The 18,294-nt window shown below is 34.5% G+C and overlaps 2 protein-coding genes and 1 long non-coding RNA gene across 5 annotated transcripts; all 3 read right to left on the reverse strand.

Annotated features, from left to right (window-relative positions):
• Positions 1-1,254: 1,254 nt before the first annotated feature.
• On the reverse strand, positions 1,255-3,304 carry LOC137734894 (ATP synthase subunit d, mitochondrial). The gene is made up of 5 exons (XM_068474211.2): positions 3,029-3,304; positions 2,458-2,539; positions 1,901-1,965; positions 1,719-1,805; positions 1,255-1,637 (listed from the first exon to the last, which is right to left on the reverse strand). The coding sequence occupies exons 1-5, from the start codon at positions 3,197-3,199 to the stop codon at positions 1,536-1,538; spliced, it is 507 nt and encodes a 168-aa protein (XP_068330312.1). The 5' UTR covers positions 3,200-3,304; the 3' UTR covers positions 1,255-1,535.
• Positions 3,305-4,914: 1,610 nt separating this feature from the next.
• LOC148695914 (uncharacterized) lies at positions 4,915-7,539 on the reverse strand. Of its 3 annotated transcripts, none has more exons than XR_015964055.1 (4): positions 6,470-7,539; positions 5,850-6,367; positions 5,270-5,353; positions 4,915-5,133 (listed from the first exon to the last, which is right to left on the reverse strand). It is a non-coding gene; the product is annotated as an uncharacterized LOC148695914 (long non-coding RNA). The 3 variants fall into 3 exon arrangements; XR_015964054.1 differs by having other exon boundaries at positions 5,815-6,367; XR_015964053.1 differs by having other exon boundaries at positions 5,270-6,367.
• Positions 7,540-9,008: 1,469 nt separating this feature from the next.
• On the reverse strand, positions 9,009-10,396 carry LOC137733155 (LOB domain-containing protein 1). The gene is made up of 2 exons (XM_068472317.2): positions 9,933-10,396; positions 9,009-9,509 (listed from the first exon to the last, which is right to left on the reverse strand). Exons 1-2 carry the CDS (start codon positions 10,299-10,301, stop codon positions 9,180-9,182), a joined length of 699 nt encoding a protein of 232 aa, XP_068328418.2. The 5' UTR covers positions 10,302-10,396; the 3' UTR covers positions 9,009-9,179.
• Between the last annotated feature and the right edge of the window lie 7,898 nt (positions 10,397-18,294).

Consider the following 18,294-nt stretch of genomic DNA (forward strand, 5'->3'; position numbering starts at 1 on the left):
AATGTTCGCTAAATAATCCTCAGTAAAATAGTGGGTGGAGCATACAATGCAATGTGTTGGTGCATAAAAACGGGTCGGTCTTGGTTCAACGTAAATCCGATCGTAAATTACACACACACACGAGACCACAAAGATATATCGTGGTTCATCTCAAATTGGGGTCACATCCACACTGGTGTCGATCTGGTTTCACCATGTAAATTGAGGGTTACAATGCACGTGGAGGCTATAGAGGCTAGAATTTGCTCTCCTTGCCCTCCATCTAAAGTGAGGGTGAACTATGAAGGATCCTTTTATAGTATAAAAGTTTCTGCATCTCTTACATGAATCATGGGCTAAGTAATGAGACTCAAATACTGAGGCCCAATATATGGTACAACACAATGTGGACTACATATTTGTATGCCTGGATGCAAACTCCGGAAATACGGTGAATGTATACTATACATTGACGTGTAGTCTATGCAACAATACAGAGAAAAAAGAATGTCAAATGTAAGAGTAAGGATCAACTAGCTCTTAATTTAGTACTTCTTTGTCAAAGTTAGAAGTTGAAGGGGTGCCTTCAGGAAAATGGACATAGTAGGGAACGTTTGTTGTCAGCTCATGGCTTAAGAGCATTTCCAGATAAATGTCAAATGTTAATTTGATGGCTGATGTGGCAATATTAGATTTTATCTTTTTCCAACCGATATGTTTTTTTTGTTATAATTAATATTTGTAGGACCCAATAGAAATCAATTAAAATATAGTTTCAAGATCTATAATTAGTGCATTAATGGGACATACACAATAAAGTAATTAAAAATTATTTGACATCATCTTTTCTCATATGTGAATACACATAGGATTAACATATCGGTTTGAGCTTGCCCCTACTTTCAAATTTGATTACATGACGTTCCACTTAGGATTTAACATCTCATTTGAAGATGTTCTAAGGTGTTGGGTTAACTCCCAATTTAGTTACCATCGTTAAGTTTGGAACCCTCAACAGACTGCCGGTGACCCCAAGTTAGAATCTCCTCTTGTTAATGCAAGAAAAGAGATTTAAGTATTTCTCGGCCACAACAACCAAATGAAAAGCAATACGGTTGAACCTACAATGCTGTCACGTCTTCATAAGATTACAGGCATGGAGAGCGCTTGAAGGTTTCAGGCATAAAATTGAACCAGAATCAGGCTTTACAAGAGCCTCCCCTCACAAATCCAATGGAATACAAAGAAATCGATACGAAAACTACATTCGACTCATTTGTAAATGGAGAAACATTGAATATATAAACAAAGCTCTGAATGTAACAGAAAGCATTCCACAAATCCGGATACTGCCATTATGTAAATGTAACGAGATGCATTCGCCTACCGGAAAACAAGCCCTCTTGACGGGGTTCTATTGAAGCTCAAATTCTTCAAACCGAAAGTAACCAGATTACAAAGAAAATCAATTTGATTATCCTCATTATTAAACAGAAGGGGGAAACACGACGTGACCATTCCAGAAATATTGCCAAATAGTGAAACCTTGGATGTTATCAATAGCCCCAGTAGTCATTTCGGATTTCATCATCGAATTTCTTCTTCAGCTCGGGATGCTTCTCAAAGTACTCATCTGCGGTCATGGTGCTTATCTTTTTCTGTTCACATAAAAACAATTGCTGTGAGAAACTGTATATTCTACAAGTACGAAGTCACATACAACTATTTCTTTCCATTACCTTCAACTCTTGCACTTCAACTATCTCTTTCTCCAAACGCTCCGACTCCTTTAAAGATTTCTCCTCGGCTTCCTTTAGTTCCACCAACTGTACTCCACAGAAACATAACACCTCAGAAAGTTAGACTGAAGGACAGATGAAGGTAGAGATAAAAGAGAGACAGCAAGAAAGAGATAACCAACCAATTGATCAAACTTAGGCTTGTACTGAGGTGTAACTGTGTCTACATACTTTGGGATTTCAACGCCTGCAACAATTTTGTTGTTTTACTTTTAGATAAAGAAATATGCATACGAAAGTGACAATATAAATAAGCAAACTAAACAAGGCTAAATGCTAATACTCCGGCATTGTCTCTCTCTCTCTCTCTCTCTCTCTCTCTCTCTCTCTATAGTATACACTATACACCCATCATTCTTATCAACTCAGCTAACTACACAAGTTTGATAAACACCAACTCATCAAGAAAGAGTGTCTGATTTTATATCGTTAATCAAGCACTGAAAGTATCGTGGTTACTAAATATATGAGAATAGAACCACAAATTCAAATTTAAACAATAGCACTACAACGTCTTAATTATTGGGCACAAGATATTTCTCAAAAGACTACAAATCGTTATCAAATACCACGTGCCAAGTTTTCAGCTCAAAGCAAGATGCAATTGCATGAAACAAAACAAAATAACACAGGCATTACACTTGTTGAATGCATCCATTCATCAAGTCAGAAGACATACTATCATAAGCCTCCTTGTACATATCCACCAACCGAGACCCGATTCCTTTCCTGTAGTACTCCCAGTCTATGGGTTCAGGCTCCTGCACAAAATGAGAAGTGGGAATCAGAAAATATATTGAAAATCATTACAGTAATGTCAAAAAAGTGAAATAAATGCACCATAGGCGCAATAGAAATCTTCACAAAAACACAATTATGTAAAAACCCACACATAATTTACCATTTCGACATGATTTCCCATATAATTAGTTGCTAAATACAAAATTTCCAATCCCAATTATCCGAGGCCATCGATTCAAATCAAATTTAACAGCTTAAAAGGCTTACACCAAAAATTCAAATCAGTATTCAGCATAGAAGTAATGAAATCTGACAAATTCGAACCAGCCCATTTTACAAATCAATCAAATAATACCTAACAAACAAACAAAAATCCATAATTTAACAAAATACAATCAAATCAGTAAAACCCAGATGAACAAACAAAGAAATGAAGCAAAAAACAGCTAGAAATCAAAGAGATCTTAGAAAAAACGATGAGAGAGATTGAGAGATGGGTTCGTAGGGACCTGGCTGAACTTGGTCTGGAGGGTAGTGTTGACCTCGTCGAAGGCGCGACGAAGAGAGGCGAACTCTTTGCGAGCCTCATCGGAGACGAGGAGCTTGGCCATGCCCTCCCAGTCGATGTTCCTCGAGGCCTTGAAAGCCACATCGGCCACTTTCTTCCCGGCGCCGCTCATTTTCTCTCTCGCTTTCTCGCTGGCCAAACAAATATGGAATCAGATGATCGGATGCCCCTTTTGTTGCTGTTCCTGTTGCTGCTGCTTCGGCCGAAGGGAAACGCGTTAGACTCTCTATAGTTCTGGTGGCTTTTGGGTTTGGAGTTGTAGGTCATGGGCTTTGCTTCTTGTTATTTGGGCCTGGAGGCTTAGTTGTGGTTGTGGTTGTTTGGTGATTAATTGGGCTTCTAAAGCCCAAATATTTTTACCAAATGTTTGACCCCAAAAAAAGTAGATTGGACCTACTATCCCCCATAAACATGACCGGCCCGCTATATTCTTATATTAAAAGAGAATTTTTGCTCACCACCATAACTATAGTATATGCTCACCACACACTTAATCATTTGTCACGTGTTAAATTGGTTAGAGCATGTATGCTTTTATACAGGATGAACGATCACTTACGAAATGATATGCTTTTGATATTGTGATTGTAGACAAATTGGTTGGAGCATCGTCTTTCTACTGTCTAGAGATAGAATACATGAAAAACAAAGAACATAAGCTTGAGTTTTTACATGGAAGTGGTTCATTTTTATCTTCAAATCACAGTTAGATACGTATACAGAAATACAAAGCAACCTATTAATCATAGAAGTCGGTATTAATATGATTTGAAGTTATTCTTCTCTAGTTGTAAGCTCTTAGCTTTGAATCTCTCTTGTATAATTAGTTTGATACTAAATTATGATAAACTTACTGTGTTGCTTAGTCCAAATTCTTCTGCCACCACCAAGTATTTTCCAATCAGAATTGGTGAGTGTAAGTCATGATATTGGTCTTGATCTTTGGTTCACCTGAGACACGAGGCAAGTCAACTAGTCAAGATTCAAAATCCAGTCCAATAAAACGGTGGCTGTCATCTGGTGACAATGATCAATGCATCCCAGCTCACCAAGTCATTAGTTCCTTGGACATCAAGCTTGTGTGCAGTTTGTTCTAATAAGTAAACACTTGTAATAGTGTCTCAATCTTTCAGTCTCATCGGTCACAACAGAGGGATGTGGGGAAGAAGGTAGGTGGAAGTTGCTATGATTTCACAACAGAGGGACATGGGGAAGAAGGTAGGTAAAGCGTTTGTAAATGGGTTTTCTAGTCTGAACTCAAGGCTCGTAAACTTATAAACGATAAAAGAAGAAAAAATTATTACATAACGAAAGGTACTCTAACATAAGAACAAATCAAATTGTTAACTTAAAACTTTTTCCTGACGGCATTGTTTAAGGATAAAGACGGTTGTACTCGACCAAGGCTTTTAGTTTCTTAATTTGTTTGGCCTTTGGCCGCCACGTAACACTAGAAAAAGAAAAAACACTTACAAAAGAAATGCATGATAAAAAATTCAGAGTAATTAAGAAGCGGAAACTCTAGGAGACAAAATGTTAATTACGCGAGTCTAGCTCATTAGATTTAGTTAACTTATTTTAAATTAGGGTTTCTTGTAATCATATAACTTAGAATGTATAGCCTACCATGTAATTAACGTAAACTTATATATATATATATATATATATATATATATATATATATGCTTCTTCATGAAGAAAGAGAAACACAATTCAATAATTCACACAAACTTTAGCACGCAATTTCGTAAGTGATCGTTCATCCTATTCCTATGTTGAAGTCAACCCCAAAGAATTTGAGAAACAGAACTGCAATTGCTTACAATCTTTTTCATCATGATTCGAGGTACGAAAAATATGTGCTAGTGATAATGAAACATGTCTCTGAATACCGATGGGCCAAAAGGATCTTCGTGAACAACGTTGGCATGTTATAGCCGGCAATTAAGGTACAAGACTTTGAATAATGAAGGTTGGTGGTCCTTAGTTCCCGGCCTATGGCTACCCTTCTAGTCTCTTCTCCCTTGTCATCAACTGATGAATGCACTACAAAAATTATGGGCACTGCACACAATAAATTATCTATGCCATTTGAGGCCAAAGAGCACCAACATATGTTCTCATATACCAATAGCAACAGTGTAGCAATTATATTTGTATATGTGCCCTCTATGGACGTTACCTTTGATTAGAGAGCACGATATGACTATTGGTGCTCAAAGGGTTGAGCACAGATAAGGGATTTTTTTTTGCCCTGCTCTGACACCTGTGTTAGATGACACTTCAAATTCATGTTAGCACAATTTTATAATTGTGCCCTATGAGTTAAATCAAGGTTCAAAAAGACGCTAGGCGCTAGTCGGGCGGCAAGAAGGGGTCTAGCGCCTAGGCGGATTTAAGTTAATTTAATATAAAATTTAAATTTATTATACAAATAATATGTTTTTTTTTAAATAATATATATATGTAATGTTATGGTTTTTAATATAAATGGTCTTAAAAGGAAAAGGAATAATAAAACAATACAAAAATATTTAAAAAGTAAAAAAATGATGATTGATTTGGATGAGAAAAGAAACAAAAGAATATTGACCCAAAAAAAAAAAAAAACAAAAATATAAGAACATAAAATAGTGGAAACGTGGAACCAAACAGGAGTGGTGGGACCATAAAGACCACATTTGTCAATTTAAATTGAAAAAAAAAAAAAAAGAAGATGGACCCCACCAGTCATCTTCTTCCTCTCGACTATGCAACCTGACCTTTCTAGATTCAAATTTTTTCTTGCTTTTGGAGTCTTCAAATACGGCCGACTAGACTCCGCCCAGCCCCGTCCAGCTCCGTGCAAACCTGCATAGCTCCGCCTAGACCCACCTAATCCCGCCCAACGTCCGTATAATATTTTCTCCGATTTTGCAACCGATAACGAGTTAATCGGGGCAGTTGGTCTCCGCCTAGCTCCTAGGCGCCACCTAGGCCGATTTTTAGAACACAGAGTTAAATATTAAAAAAAACATCATCGTAACACCTTACAACTTGAAACAAACAATTGAAAACACCAGATCAGAATAGGAAAATATTGCTCAGTTTCTCTTCTTGACATATCAGACTCAACCAAGTAATCAACACTATAAATTAAAGAAAAAACAAGGCAACAATTTCAAACGTATATTCTTCCCTTCAGCCATTCATCCTTCGGTGGAGGCGTCTATGCTCCATGCGCCATCCTTAGCAGTACCATGCACAACTTTACTCGTGCGATTACGACCACCGCCTGCAGCTACACCAGGGGTTTTAGAATCCGTTTTGGGTCCAAAACAAAATCAATTTCAGCAATTCAAAAGCCCAAAAAGAGCTACAATGGTAAGGATTCAAAATATACATTCCTCAGGGCCATTGGGTGGTCGGTGACAGCCTAAAATCAGCCTGAAACTTGTGGGCCTCACCGGAAATCTGGGGAATTTCTTCCGAGTTGAAATTGCATCCAACCATAAACAAATCAGGCGTGCAGTGCACAAAAAAGTCTCTAAACAACCTAGAGAAACTAACTAAGGTGTTCCCGACAGGGGTGGGCCCCGCTGTCAGCGGTTTGTCAGCCACCCAATGCACTCCAGTGGCTACATTTTCAATCTGATGGTTGGTTTTCACGGATTGTTGGTTGATCCAACGATCCAGATTCAAATTTGATTTTTTTAAATATGTTATTTTAAAATACATTGAATCCAACGACTGAGATCGAATATAATCAAATCTAACGGTAAAAAAAAAGATCTAACGACCCAAATTTAAATCCAACGGCTAAAATAATTTAAAAAAAATTATTTAACTCAAAATTCATCCAAAAACTCTATAAATACCTATGTATTTGTTCAAACATCCACACAAAACTCAAATTTCTCTTACAATTCTTCCAATTTATCTTTCTACTATTTCTTTCCATTTCCAAATTGAGCAGGAAATCTTGGACGCTCGATGAAATAATCTTTCATCATTCGGTCATGACACTCTTCTCTATCACACTGCACATATGAACGCCCTGTGACAGAACCACGATGGCTAATTTCGCCATGGTGCTCAGATTGCATAAACGAGTTGATAAGTTCAACTTCGGCATTGAACAATTTTGCATCTTCAATCTCGATCCTTGCTTGGTATTGTGCCATCTGCATTGCCATGCTACGCCTTCTTCTATCACCCATTGATGAGATATTGAGGATTTTTAGGAAACAAAAACTCTTTGAAAGTTGAAATATTGGTGAATATAGAGGATGATTGAAGGTTGAAGGGTTGTGTGATCAACAAATATTGGACATATGTTTATATAGAGGATGATTGATGAAAGTTGAACGGTTGGTGAAAGTTGAAAGTTTGGTGTTGAACGGTTGGTGAAAGTTGAAAGTTTGGTGTTGAACAGTTGGTGAATTGAAAATTTGGTGTTGAAAGGTTGGTGAATTGAAAGTTAGCTCAGGGTTGAAAGATTGGTAAAAGTTGAAGGCTTGCTTTGTGGAAAAGTTAGTGATTTTTCAATATTTATTGGAATTAAAATTTTTTTAGATTAAAATGTTCATAAAATTAATACGATAGTCTACATATTTATTTATTTTTTAAAAAACTTTAATTTAAGAAAAAAAATAGCCTAAGTTCATTCTTTAATAATCCCGGGCTAAAATTTTAGGCCAGAACGGTTGGAGCAGAAAAACTATTTTTGGGCTAAAAGCTAAATTTTCCGGGCTAAAATATTTGACTTTTAGCCTAACCATTGGAGACAGTCTAACAGTGTTTAATTGTTAGAAAACAAAAATTATGACAAATTTTTCTTTTGTAATTTTCAAGTTTAAAAAAAAAACATGTAGACGGGTGAAAAAAAGGATAAATGGGTAAAAAAAGGATAAATGGGTTCAAAAGGGGGTAAACGGGTAAATGGTTATGGTTAAATGGGTACATGGTTATGGGTATAGTTAACCGTATATAAATGGTTATGGGTATGAGTATAACCATTTATGCAATTACCCAACGGGTAAACAGTTATGCAGGTATGAACCTAAACGGTTATGGGTAAATAACCGTGGTTTCCTGCCTGCCATAACCATTGTCTTTCCCTACACAAGAGTATCTCCCTAGTGACATTTGTAAGACACTTAGAATTAGTAAGCGTTAGTTATGAATTCCACATTATTGCGTTCTTTGTATATGTAAAATGGAATTGTAACCATTATTATATCATTCATTCAGTATATAGAAGAAATTTAGAGATGGTTTACTCTTTATTGCTTGACTTTCAGCAAAAACCTCACCATCAAGGCCTTTTTGGTCTGCTCGAGTGCATTGAAATGGAGGCATGCATGTCTAAGCTTCTTCTTCTTCTTTGTTGGACCTCTGGTCCTCATATGTACTACTACCCCAAAATACAATGGTGGCCATTTTCTTTTCTCCTTGCATTAAGACACTGGGATACGTGTTGATGCATATAAATGAATCAAAGAAGATAAATAGACAAGAAGTAAATTGATTACGCAAAAGCAATCGACGGACTGAATAGCTCATACAAACACAAGATGTATGTGGGTCACTTCTAAAGACTACTTCACACAGTTAGAGTATGTTTTCATTATATTAATCAGTGTAATGTTACTGAATTCAGTTTTATTCAACCAAGTTTTAAATTTGGTCACATGAAGTTGGTCATGGAATGGTTAACCATAATAGTCATTGTGTCCTGGGTTCAAATTCTCTCTTCTATTTTTATTGTAACTTAGAGTATTATTATCGCTTGTAATAAGAAATAATTATGACATTGTGAGTCTGTGACATGAGATCTGGATAGCTGAATAATTAGCACAGACTAAGAATAATAAGACAGCCCTCCTGTCTCCTCATTCCCCTCCCTTTATATATTTCCCAATATTAGAACTAGAGGAATCTAAAGTTGAACAATAATCTTATTTAAAAAGCATCATAACCCCTATATATATAATTTCTATATGCCTTAATTAATTACGAGATGGACACTTAATCTTTTGGACATTTTTTTCAAAGTGTCTTTTTCGAAGTGTCTTTTTCCAATGTGAAATGATCGACATACAAATTACTGTTTATGTCCAGAGAGGCTCCCAAGCCGTGCCCGAATTGTTTTCATCCAGAAAACAGCTTGTGTCAATGTAATTAGACTGTTGCTGCTGCAAAATGGCTTCTTCTTTAGATTGTGTCATGTCCATGCAAATTAGGGCAATCATGTTGCCTTGCTGGCATTGCAGGTTAGCGAGCTCGGCTTGTGCCTTGGCCAGTTGGGCTTGGAGCTCACCGATTTGTTTCTGGAGCTGGAAAATTGCTCCCGCGCAGCCATAAATCGGGTTTCGAATTCTGGCATTTGCTTCGTAAACCATGCTGCTCACTGCATCTGCTCTGTGAGACTCTGGAAGTTCCTGCAAAAATTTCGTACATATAACTGTTAAATGTGCATGACCAAATACACAAATAGAGTACTTAATTATGGTCAAGGGTATATTTCAAGCAAGTCTGCTTTATTGCCAAATTGTGAATCTGAACCATTGATTATGTTGGTTTTTGTTGAAATATATGGTTTAGATTCATAGCTGCATACCGCAAGTGTGAAAACGGAATAACTCTTTTAAGCAAAACCCAATTCCAAAACAGCAATCTTACAACGCGTTTACTGTCACAATCATTGTAGAATTTAATAAAAGCCAACAAATTCTACTTTTACAAGTGAAAGTTGGAAAAGTGTTCCTCATGACTTTCTTGATCTTTTGACAAAATCCCATGATTAATATGTGTATTAGTTAGTGCAGTAAACAGAAATAATTACAACCTACTGAACTAATTACCTGCAAGAGCTTGATGATGTTGCTAGCTCCAAAGATTCTGTGGGCAATAGTGAACTTGAGGGGCTCATTAGGAGGGAAGTATGGAGCTAAAACGCACTTCTCTGCACACCGGCGGCGGAGAATCTTGCAGGCGGCGCATGGGCTGAGAACAACAGGTGGCGGCGGGGGTGGTGGTGGTGAAAGAGGGGTGGGAAGCGGATTAGTACTAATATTATTACTGGCAGCAGCATGAGGAGAAGATAAATTAGATAAGGGATGAGAGTTAGGGGAGGGAAATGATGCAGTAATGGGAGAAGAAGGAGAGGAAGATGGAGAGTAGGAGAATGGAGGTGGACTCATAGTGGTGGTAGTTTTGGCATCGAATTCCATTTTTGTTGTTTTTGAGCGAGCTTTTGCTTTAGTTATGAGTTGCTTTGAGTTATGGAGTAAAAGAGGCAATGCCTAGTGCACATATATATAGAGGGATGGAGAGCAGTGCACCAAGCACTCAGGACTGGATACAACAAAGAGGGAACGGAGGGAGTGGCTTAATATGTCAAAGGTGGAGTCAACATTTGCGAGGTTGTGGTAGTGAGATGACGTCATCAGTTTGGAATCACTTGCCCATTTTAATTAATATAATCTCTATTTGTTGTTCGGTTTTTTTATTTTTTTAATCCTCTATTTTTTTGGTAGAGATAAGGATGTTTTAGTACAAATTAATATGTCGTAAGCCCATTATTTGCATATATGGATCCTGCATGCATTAATTCATAACAAGTGATTATTTCTTCGTATATGACATGGTAAGTAATTTTTCAAAAGGTTTTTCATATTTGAAATATCAATATACACTCGTTTTGAAGAATATCTCGTGCTAATTAGTACATGCAACTTTTGAAATGTAATAAAGTGAATGAAGTTTGTCGTGATGACACACTCACACTGCAACAGAATTTCAACTGAGGTAGCTCCCCAACAAAACCTAAAATTCAAGTAAGATTGAAAAATAAAATTTGTAAATAAACTCTATCAAGAAGAAGAAAGCCTTGTTCATCAGCATCTAGCGTACGTACATCGTTTTTGGACTGAAATCATGATACTCGTTCATGCATGGGGACATATAAATACCTACTCAGGAAAAATCTACGCATCCACGCCGTCGTAGCACTGTAAATGACATTAGATTGAGCAACAGGTAGCGAAGACAACCCGACTACATAGTAGGGAACTTGTGATCGTACGTTTCATGCATGTGGTTTAAACAGCAAACACGATAAAAAAAGAGTCAAGAAAAAATAAGCAAACATAGATTTATATAAAACTATGATAAGGAAATTAACGCCACTGTCATATATTCTTGTATTAGTGGCTAAAACTATGATGGCTGGCTGTAGGAATTAACATGCTTATTTTTTATCAGTGACACATCATTTAGTTTACAAATTTAAAACTCATGAGACATCCTACTTATTTTGTGGCTGTTTTTATGTTGAGAGTATTCATTTACACCTTATATTTATTGTGATTAGCTACTAAACTAGCTGAGTGTGTCTGTAAACGCTTAAGACATTGTGGCCTATAAGTATTTGATTAGAATTATATGATGACTTTTACCTAGGCTTTTAGGTGATCAAAATCCTTAAATATGGTTACCCTATATATATATAGCTCTTACACTAATTACATGGGTGAGTTTCACTATGTAGTTCATATAAAATAATCAAAATATTAAGGATGAGTTTCCTCTTTAATATGTGTTATTGACTAGCTATCTAACTGCATGCTGCCACAACAGAGAGAAACTATTTTCTAGCAACCAACTAAATACACAACTAATTAAAGTGATGATGTGGCATATGGAATTGACAGAAGGTTGACCCCAATTAGCCAGGGACTTGATTGGCCAAGTCAGCTATAGTTCGAGAGGGAGTTGGGTGAGAATTGCAAGTAGGCTCGTGGGAAATAAGAAAATGAGACATGGAACAATTAAGAAGTTAAAAGGCTAGAGCTAATCAGTCGATGGATCCATTTCCAGAAGGTCCCAAAAAGAATGTGACATTTAAAAGAGACATTTATCATATGAGTATGTTAATATTTCTACGATTATGTTAATATTTCTACGATTCAAGTGCCATTTTCTTTCCCTACACTTGGAAAAAAAACTAATTCTTTTAATGTGGCCGTGGTGGAAGTAGTTGGACACCATCGTAGAATTTGTTGGCTCATTGCACATTTTAATATCTAAAATTTCCACTTGATTATGTTTTAGTCTCGATCTATTCCTCACCCTAATTTGGCTTTGCTCTAACCAAAGTCTTTTCCCGCTTAAAGGTTCACATCACTCTCTCATTTTATATATGGTAATCAATTAAAGCATTTTAAAAATTTCTACACAAAATATCAACGGAATTTGACCAAAGAAGTATATGGTGATGTTCAGAAGACTTACCCGTATTAGGCAATTTATGCTCCAAGTTTGCTCTTCATGTCGATGTCTTTTGCAATTGAACAACCGTTTTTTTTTTTTTTTTTTTTTTTTTTCCTGTTCAAGTTGTGTTGTTTGTGAGCATTGCAATAGTTTTCGAATCAATAATAGTTTATCGCTTATTTTTCAAAAGAGAAAGGAACATAGTTATCATAGATTTGTAACTCATTACCATTTTAAATAGGACTATTAATTGGTATCATTGTCAAAACAAATTAACGTGTTGTTGGACATGCATCATGCATGTATCAGAAAGACATGCATGCATATGCTTGTAGTTGATTAATAAGATGATGTAAGTCTTCTTCCATTAAGATGCTTATTAATTTTAGGATTTGTAGGATAAGACAATTGGATAGAAATAGAAAGTGATAGTAGTCTATTGCGTGTGGACTTTAACCAAACTTGAAGAAAAGAAACTAAACTTCTTGTTGTTTAATCACCCTTAATTAAACAAATCAATGAATTGGGATTCCATTATAAACTAATGATGCCTTAACAAGTGACTGTAGAATCCTAGATAAATATTACCCACTGTCTACTATTCCTGAGATCAAGAGTCAAATTCCTTTTGACTTAAAAACATGTTTTCAATAATTAAAGAAGCTACTAAATAAGCAATTAAAAATTTGTTGTTACACTGATAATTCTTTCCCTCATTTTTGTATTTCATTCATTAAAACTTTATTTGTTTTCAATTTTCATCAAGGTCCTTTGGTTTTTATGTACATTATTATTTTAATAATAAAATATTTACATATCAGCATATTTAAATTTTATAATAAAAAATAATTAACCATTTCCAAATAGATCCATTTAGTGTTAGAAACATTACATTTGACATATATATATATATATATATTCATGGCCAAATTTTGTGTCATATATTTCTATTTTTAATTGTACTCATCCTTTAATTTGCAACCATTTTTGTAGTATGTACCAATACCAATTAATTTTTTTTCTGCTTCCATATTTTTAAACTTTTACTTGTACCCTTATATTTTTATAATCTTTTATTTATACTTATAATTTATTTATAAATGTACACATTTTTCATAAAAAGATGTACCACTTTGTTATATTTTTGTAAAATGTACTAACTCAATTATTTTTTGTAAAATGTATTTCTTTGTGCAAAATCTATTCACTTTTTTATTTATAATGTACACATATCTTATAATAAAATGTACTCCTTTTAATTTAAACGTACCAATATGGAAAACTAAAAATAAAAAAAATTTATTTTGAAATAATAAAAAATCTAATTAGATTTCACACTATTCAGATTTGAGGAAAAGAAATTAAAATTCCCTATTGGGAATTAATATTTGCATGATTTTAAGAAGGATTTAGTAATTTTTGTTATTGCCACTCCTCACTTGTAAGTGAAAGGTCTTAGATTCAATTCTCGCCAAAGACAAATTTGAATCACATTATTGCTAGTCCATTGTGAGGCTAAATTCACCCCCCCCCCCCCAATATTGTTTGTTAAAAAAAAATTTTTATTGAATTTCTTAATTAAGATTAAAATTTAACATTTTTTCCTTCAAGTAAAATATTAAAATTAACAAAGTTTCAATCTAACATTTTAGTTAATCAAGGATCGGAACTAAAATTTTCATACTCTTTAAGTCACTGCATCTCAGGTTCAAATTTATCACTTTCTTTAGATTTAGATTACAAAATAATATTGCTTGTAATTATAAAAAATTGAAAATTAAAAAAAAAAAAAAAAAAAAAAACACTATTAGTTTAAAATAGTGGCTTTTATTGAGTTAGGCCAGTGTGCATGCATCATGCACGCCTATGGAAAGAAGACTGAACTCAACAAACGTTAGCCACACCTATTCAAGAAACTGTAATGATCAAATCGTTTACTGCAAGTTTTTCTGCAATTGTAGATGAATTGAAAGTTCCATGTTCGTATGCATGATTCATCATCTTTCCAAATTAGATTAAAAACAAAGAGGAGAAAAACAAGAAAAATAATTTGAAGAACGAAACAAACACGACCAAATTCTAGCTAGATTGTGATTGTGGTTTGACGAATTATCAAACCATACATGACATGCATACAGTGTTTAAAATATCGGTATATGTGGAAATATAGATATAAAACTTTATGGAAATATGGATGGGTATATCAAATATTGATATTGTTTGCTTTCGATGAAAATAATGAAAATTTAAAAGGAAACTTAAGAGAATGTCAAACATTGGTTTGGACGAAATGTAAAAATTTCCACCGACACCGATATTTTAAACACAGGTCGAAAATATCGATAAATATGTCAATTTTAACCTAATTAAACTTAAAAGTTTCTTTAATATGAGATGAAGTTTAGATTCATCCACCTCTCTTTCATATCTTTTTTTATATATATATTTTTCGAATATTTCCACATACATCGACAATATCAAAAAACTTTCAAAGGCATATATATACTCGTACACACTGTCAAGTCACAATACTGCAGAAATAACTTATCTGCAACATGTATATATTGCGTATCTTATTTTCTCTCTCTATCGCATAATTAATCGGTATCTTATCGAAATAATTGAATGATCAAATAATATGCTAGTCAACATGGTGATGCACATTTACAATATGTTTTTCATATGCTTTACTTTTCTTTTTGTTGTTGTTAGATATGCTTTGCTTCAATAATATTCAATAATCATTATGTTCCTTAAGTTTGTACAACTTAATCAAAGGCTAATAACTGACTAATTTGGACCCCTTCCCCTAGACAAAAATATTCTCTCTTCATATAATATTAATTAATTTATTTTCCATGCAAATCAAGGAAGCATTTTTGTAGGATTTGGGTCGGACAAATGTGTATGGAATTTGCAAACTGTCCTCCATTTGTTCGTAGAGAAGCAATGGAACAAAGTTTACAAGGTCCACGCGTTGGTTGCTTTGCTTTGTTGAACTTTGTTGTATCATATCTGTCAATTCTGTCATGCATGGGTTGGGTTTCCCCAATAATACTCCCACACGCTTTCTTGGTTTCTAATTAATTAATCTTTGTGATCTGCAGATGTAGATCGATCAACCTTTATATACTGTCTTTTGGTAATATTGGATGTAATACGTGAGCAACCACTGATGGGACATATAGGTTATGATCCTTCGTTATTTTTCACGGACTAGAATTTTCTCTTATCATCTTTTTGTTCCATTTCATTCTCTCATTTCATATTCTTTATTTTGTCTTTGTTTTTATTTTTTCATAAAAAATTAATATAAAATGTTGACGTGATTTAACTGTGATCGTTCAAATAGAAAGGAAGAGAAGAAGAGGAAAAATAAAAAAATAAAAAAATAAAAAAATAGAAAAGAGAATCACTGCTTTTTCACTACTTTTGGCTAGCTGTAACTCTACGAGTCTATGACAGATTATCGGTTTGATTCTAAGTGATGTGATTGATCCATTCACGTAGACGTTTAAAGCATGCTTGCCCAAATAAAATAGGAACTGTAATTCTTACCTGCATACACTAAAAACATGAATGTGAATCGTTTCAAATATGAAATAAAAAAAGCGTGATTTTTTTTTTATATTAAATTCGAAATGAAATACTAAAAATTCAAGAATCAAATTAACTAGGAGGACTAAAGTATGAAATAACCGTCCACTACGTTAAAGCGAATGAATTGACATCACGTTGATATTTCATCACATATATAGTAAGTGACAATCACGGTCATACGAAAATTGACTTGGTTTGAACTATTCACTGTATTCAAAGTATTTCGTAGCACAACCATGGAGAGTCTAAACCATAGTATCATTCTTGGTTCTATAATTTAAGGTCTCGTTTGTTAGAAAAGATTGACTTAATTTGAACTATTCACTGTATTGAAAGTATTTTGAAGGAAACATTAGGTGACAACTTTCATATTTGTCCAAGTTAAAGGCTACCATGAATAAAAGATATCCCTACTAATCCCCACAAAAATAGTAAGATTAAAATGGACAACTTTCTTTGCGAGTGGTCAATATAGTGATACTCCTACCCAAGCCAATATTTTTTTAACAAACCGAGGCCTAAGAGTACTGTGCATGTAGTAAAAAATAGTTGGTTAAATTTATGCTAAGTTGCTTTCGTACATATTTGCTAGATCGATAAGCAAAGCTGGCAGTATTTGCAGCACTCCAGAGATGCAAACTTGTCCGGAGGCAGATTTTGGAATTGTGGAACACTACGAAAACCATCAATTGCTAGAAAACGAGAGAAATAGAAAATGCATGTGAATGCTCGGTCCTGTATATGTATTCGTATCAGATGTCAATCCAAATAATTAGGAACGGTTGGATGCCACTTCTCCCACCCCATCCCGAAAACTCTCTCTCAAAGGTCGGGGTCAGAAGACTCAGAACTCAGAAACCAACTTGCAAACGTAAGTAAATGATAAATCCACCTGGTCTTCAAATTTTCATGATTTCATACTAGAGAGGGTTCTGGGTTCTGGGTTCTGGCTTTTGGGGTTCATGGGATTCAGAAAATCAAAGAAAAACACTGTTTTGGTCATTTGGTGTACTGCTTTTTGAAAATTTTGATTAAACTGGTACTGCAGGCCCTCTTAATTTCCAAATAGGACAACATGGTACATGAAACTGCAAACAGGAAATGGATACTGATGTCTGATAAGGTTGAAACATTATACATACGCTAATGGTAGAGAAATTCTTCATTAAGCGGCCACTGTTTATACGTGAAGAGGATGAGACATAACGATAATACGTAGGACAAGTTTATCCCCATCATCCTTCCCAAAAAGTAGAATGATTGACCATTTTCACATAACCACAGTTCACTCACTTCATCGACGAGGTGATGTGAAAAACAATCTGACCAAACATTTGACACACCAAAAGTGGCTTTAGATTAATGTTGCATAGGACTTGCAAAGATTCCAAATGTTGTGGCATGTTAACCTAGCAGCAGTTATTTGTGTAGATAAAGTTGCAAATCCACAAAAATCTTGCAATTGAATGTTTCAGATTAACTAAAACGTACGCAAAAAGATGATGAATGATAAAACATCAAAAGCTCATGCAAGTTATTAGTGAGTACGGTTTTGCTATATCATTATGAGGAATTTAAATAATTGGAGACAAATTCAAACTTTTAAAAGTTTAATAAGCTTTTGCTTTATCATATTGCCAGAGTCAACTATAAAATTTTATATTTGCTAAAACAGTTGTATGTACATCTCTTTCTAAGGAACCCAACTTTTTTTTTTTTTTTTTTTACCTGTATTTTAGATTCAAATTAAAGCTTTCACTTAGTGAGTTAGGAATGCAACTTTTGACAAACGTTGATGTGTTTTCTGTAAAATATTTAGGAAAAGAGTAGTGCTACACTTATGATTTATTTGTACCATCTTTCTATTAGAGAGATGATAAAAATAGCTTTTTAGATAGGGAAAATGATTTCTACACATTTTATGACCTCTTTTTTGAATACAAAATATGACAAATCAAATAAATCTCCAAGAAAAAAACTTCCATTTTATGAACCGATTTAAAGAACTAAAATAAAATAAAGTTAAAATGGTAGCCATGCGAGACTCAAAATCTTGTGCTAAAGAGTGTAAAGTTCGAATCCTCTTTGAACTACTTCAAAAAGTTTGCATGTAAGTTTTTTACTCTACGCCAGTGATTCCTATTATTTATTAGTGAACTCAAATGACAAGAATAAAGATTGGGCAAGAGACTATGGGCGTGCGAATATCTTTTTTTTTTCTTTTTTTTTTTTTTTTTTTTGTGTGTGTGCAGTTACAAAGAAAATTGTTTGTGCCAAGTGGTAATACGATGTATGGAGTTTGACACCTGCCTGGTGTTGGAAGGTCGAAAGGAGAAGTGTATCACATCATCC

The sequence above is a fragment of the Pyrus communis genome, chromosome 7 (assembly GCF_041283825.1).
Source record: "Pyrus communis isolate YQ-2024b chromosome 7, ASM4128382v1, whole genome shotgun sequence".
NCBI classification, from domain to species: Eukaryota; Viridiplantae; Streptophyta; class Magnoliopsida; order Rosales; family Rosaceae; genus Pyrus; species Pyrus communis.

Coding starts and splice junctions, on each gene's coding strand:
- LOC137733155 (XM_068472317.2), bottom strand. CDS start 10,301: ATGGAATTCGATGCCAAAACTACCACCACTATGAGTCCACCTCCATTC. Junction 9,510..9,932: donor ACATCATCAAGCTCTTGCAG/GTAATTAGTTCA, acceptor AAATTTTTGCAG/GAACTTCCAGAGTCTCACAG.
- LOC137734894 (XM_068474211.2), bottom strand. CDS start 3,199: ATGAGCGGCGCCGGGAAGAAAGTGGCCGATGTGGCTTTCAAGGCCTCG. Junction 1,966..2,457: donor GTACAAGGAGGCTTATGATA/GTATGTCTTCTG, acceptor AAATTGTTGCAG/GCGTTGAAATCCCAAAGTAT. Junction 1,638..1,718: donor TTGAAGTGCAAGAGTTGAAG/GTAATGGAAAGA, acceptor TTATGTGAACAG/AAAAAGATAAGCACCATGAC.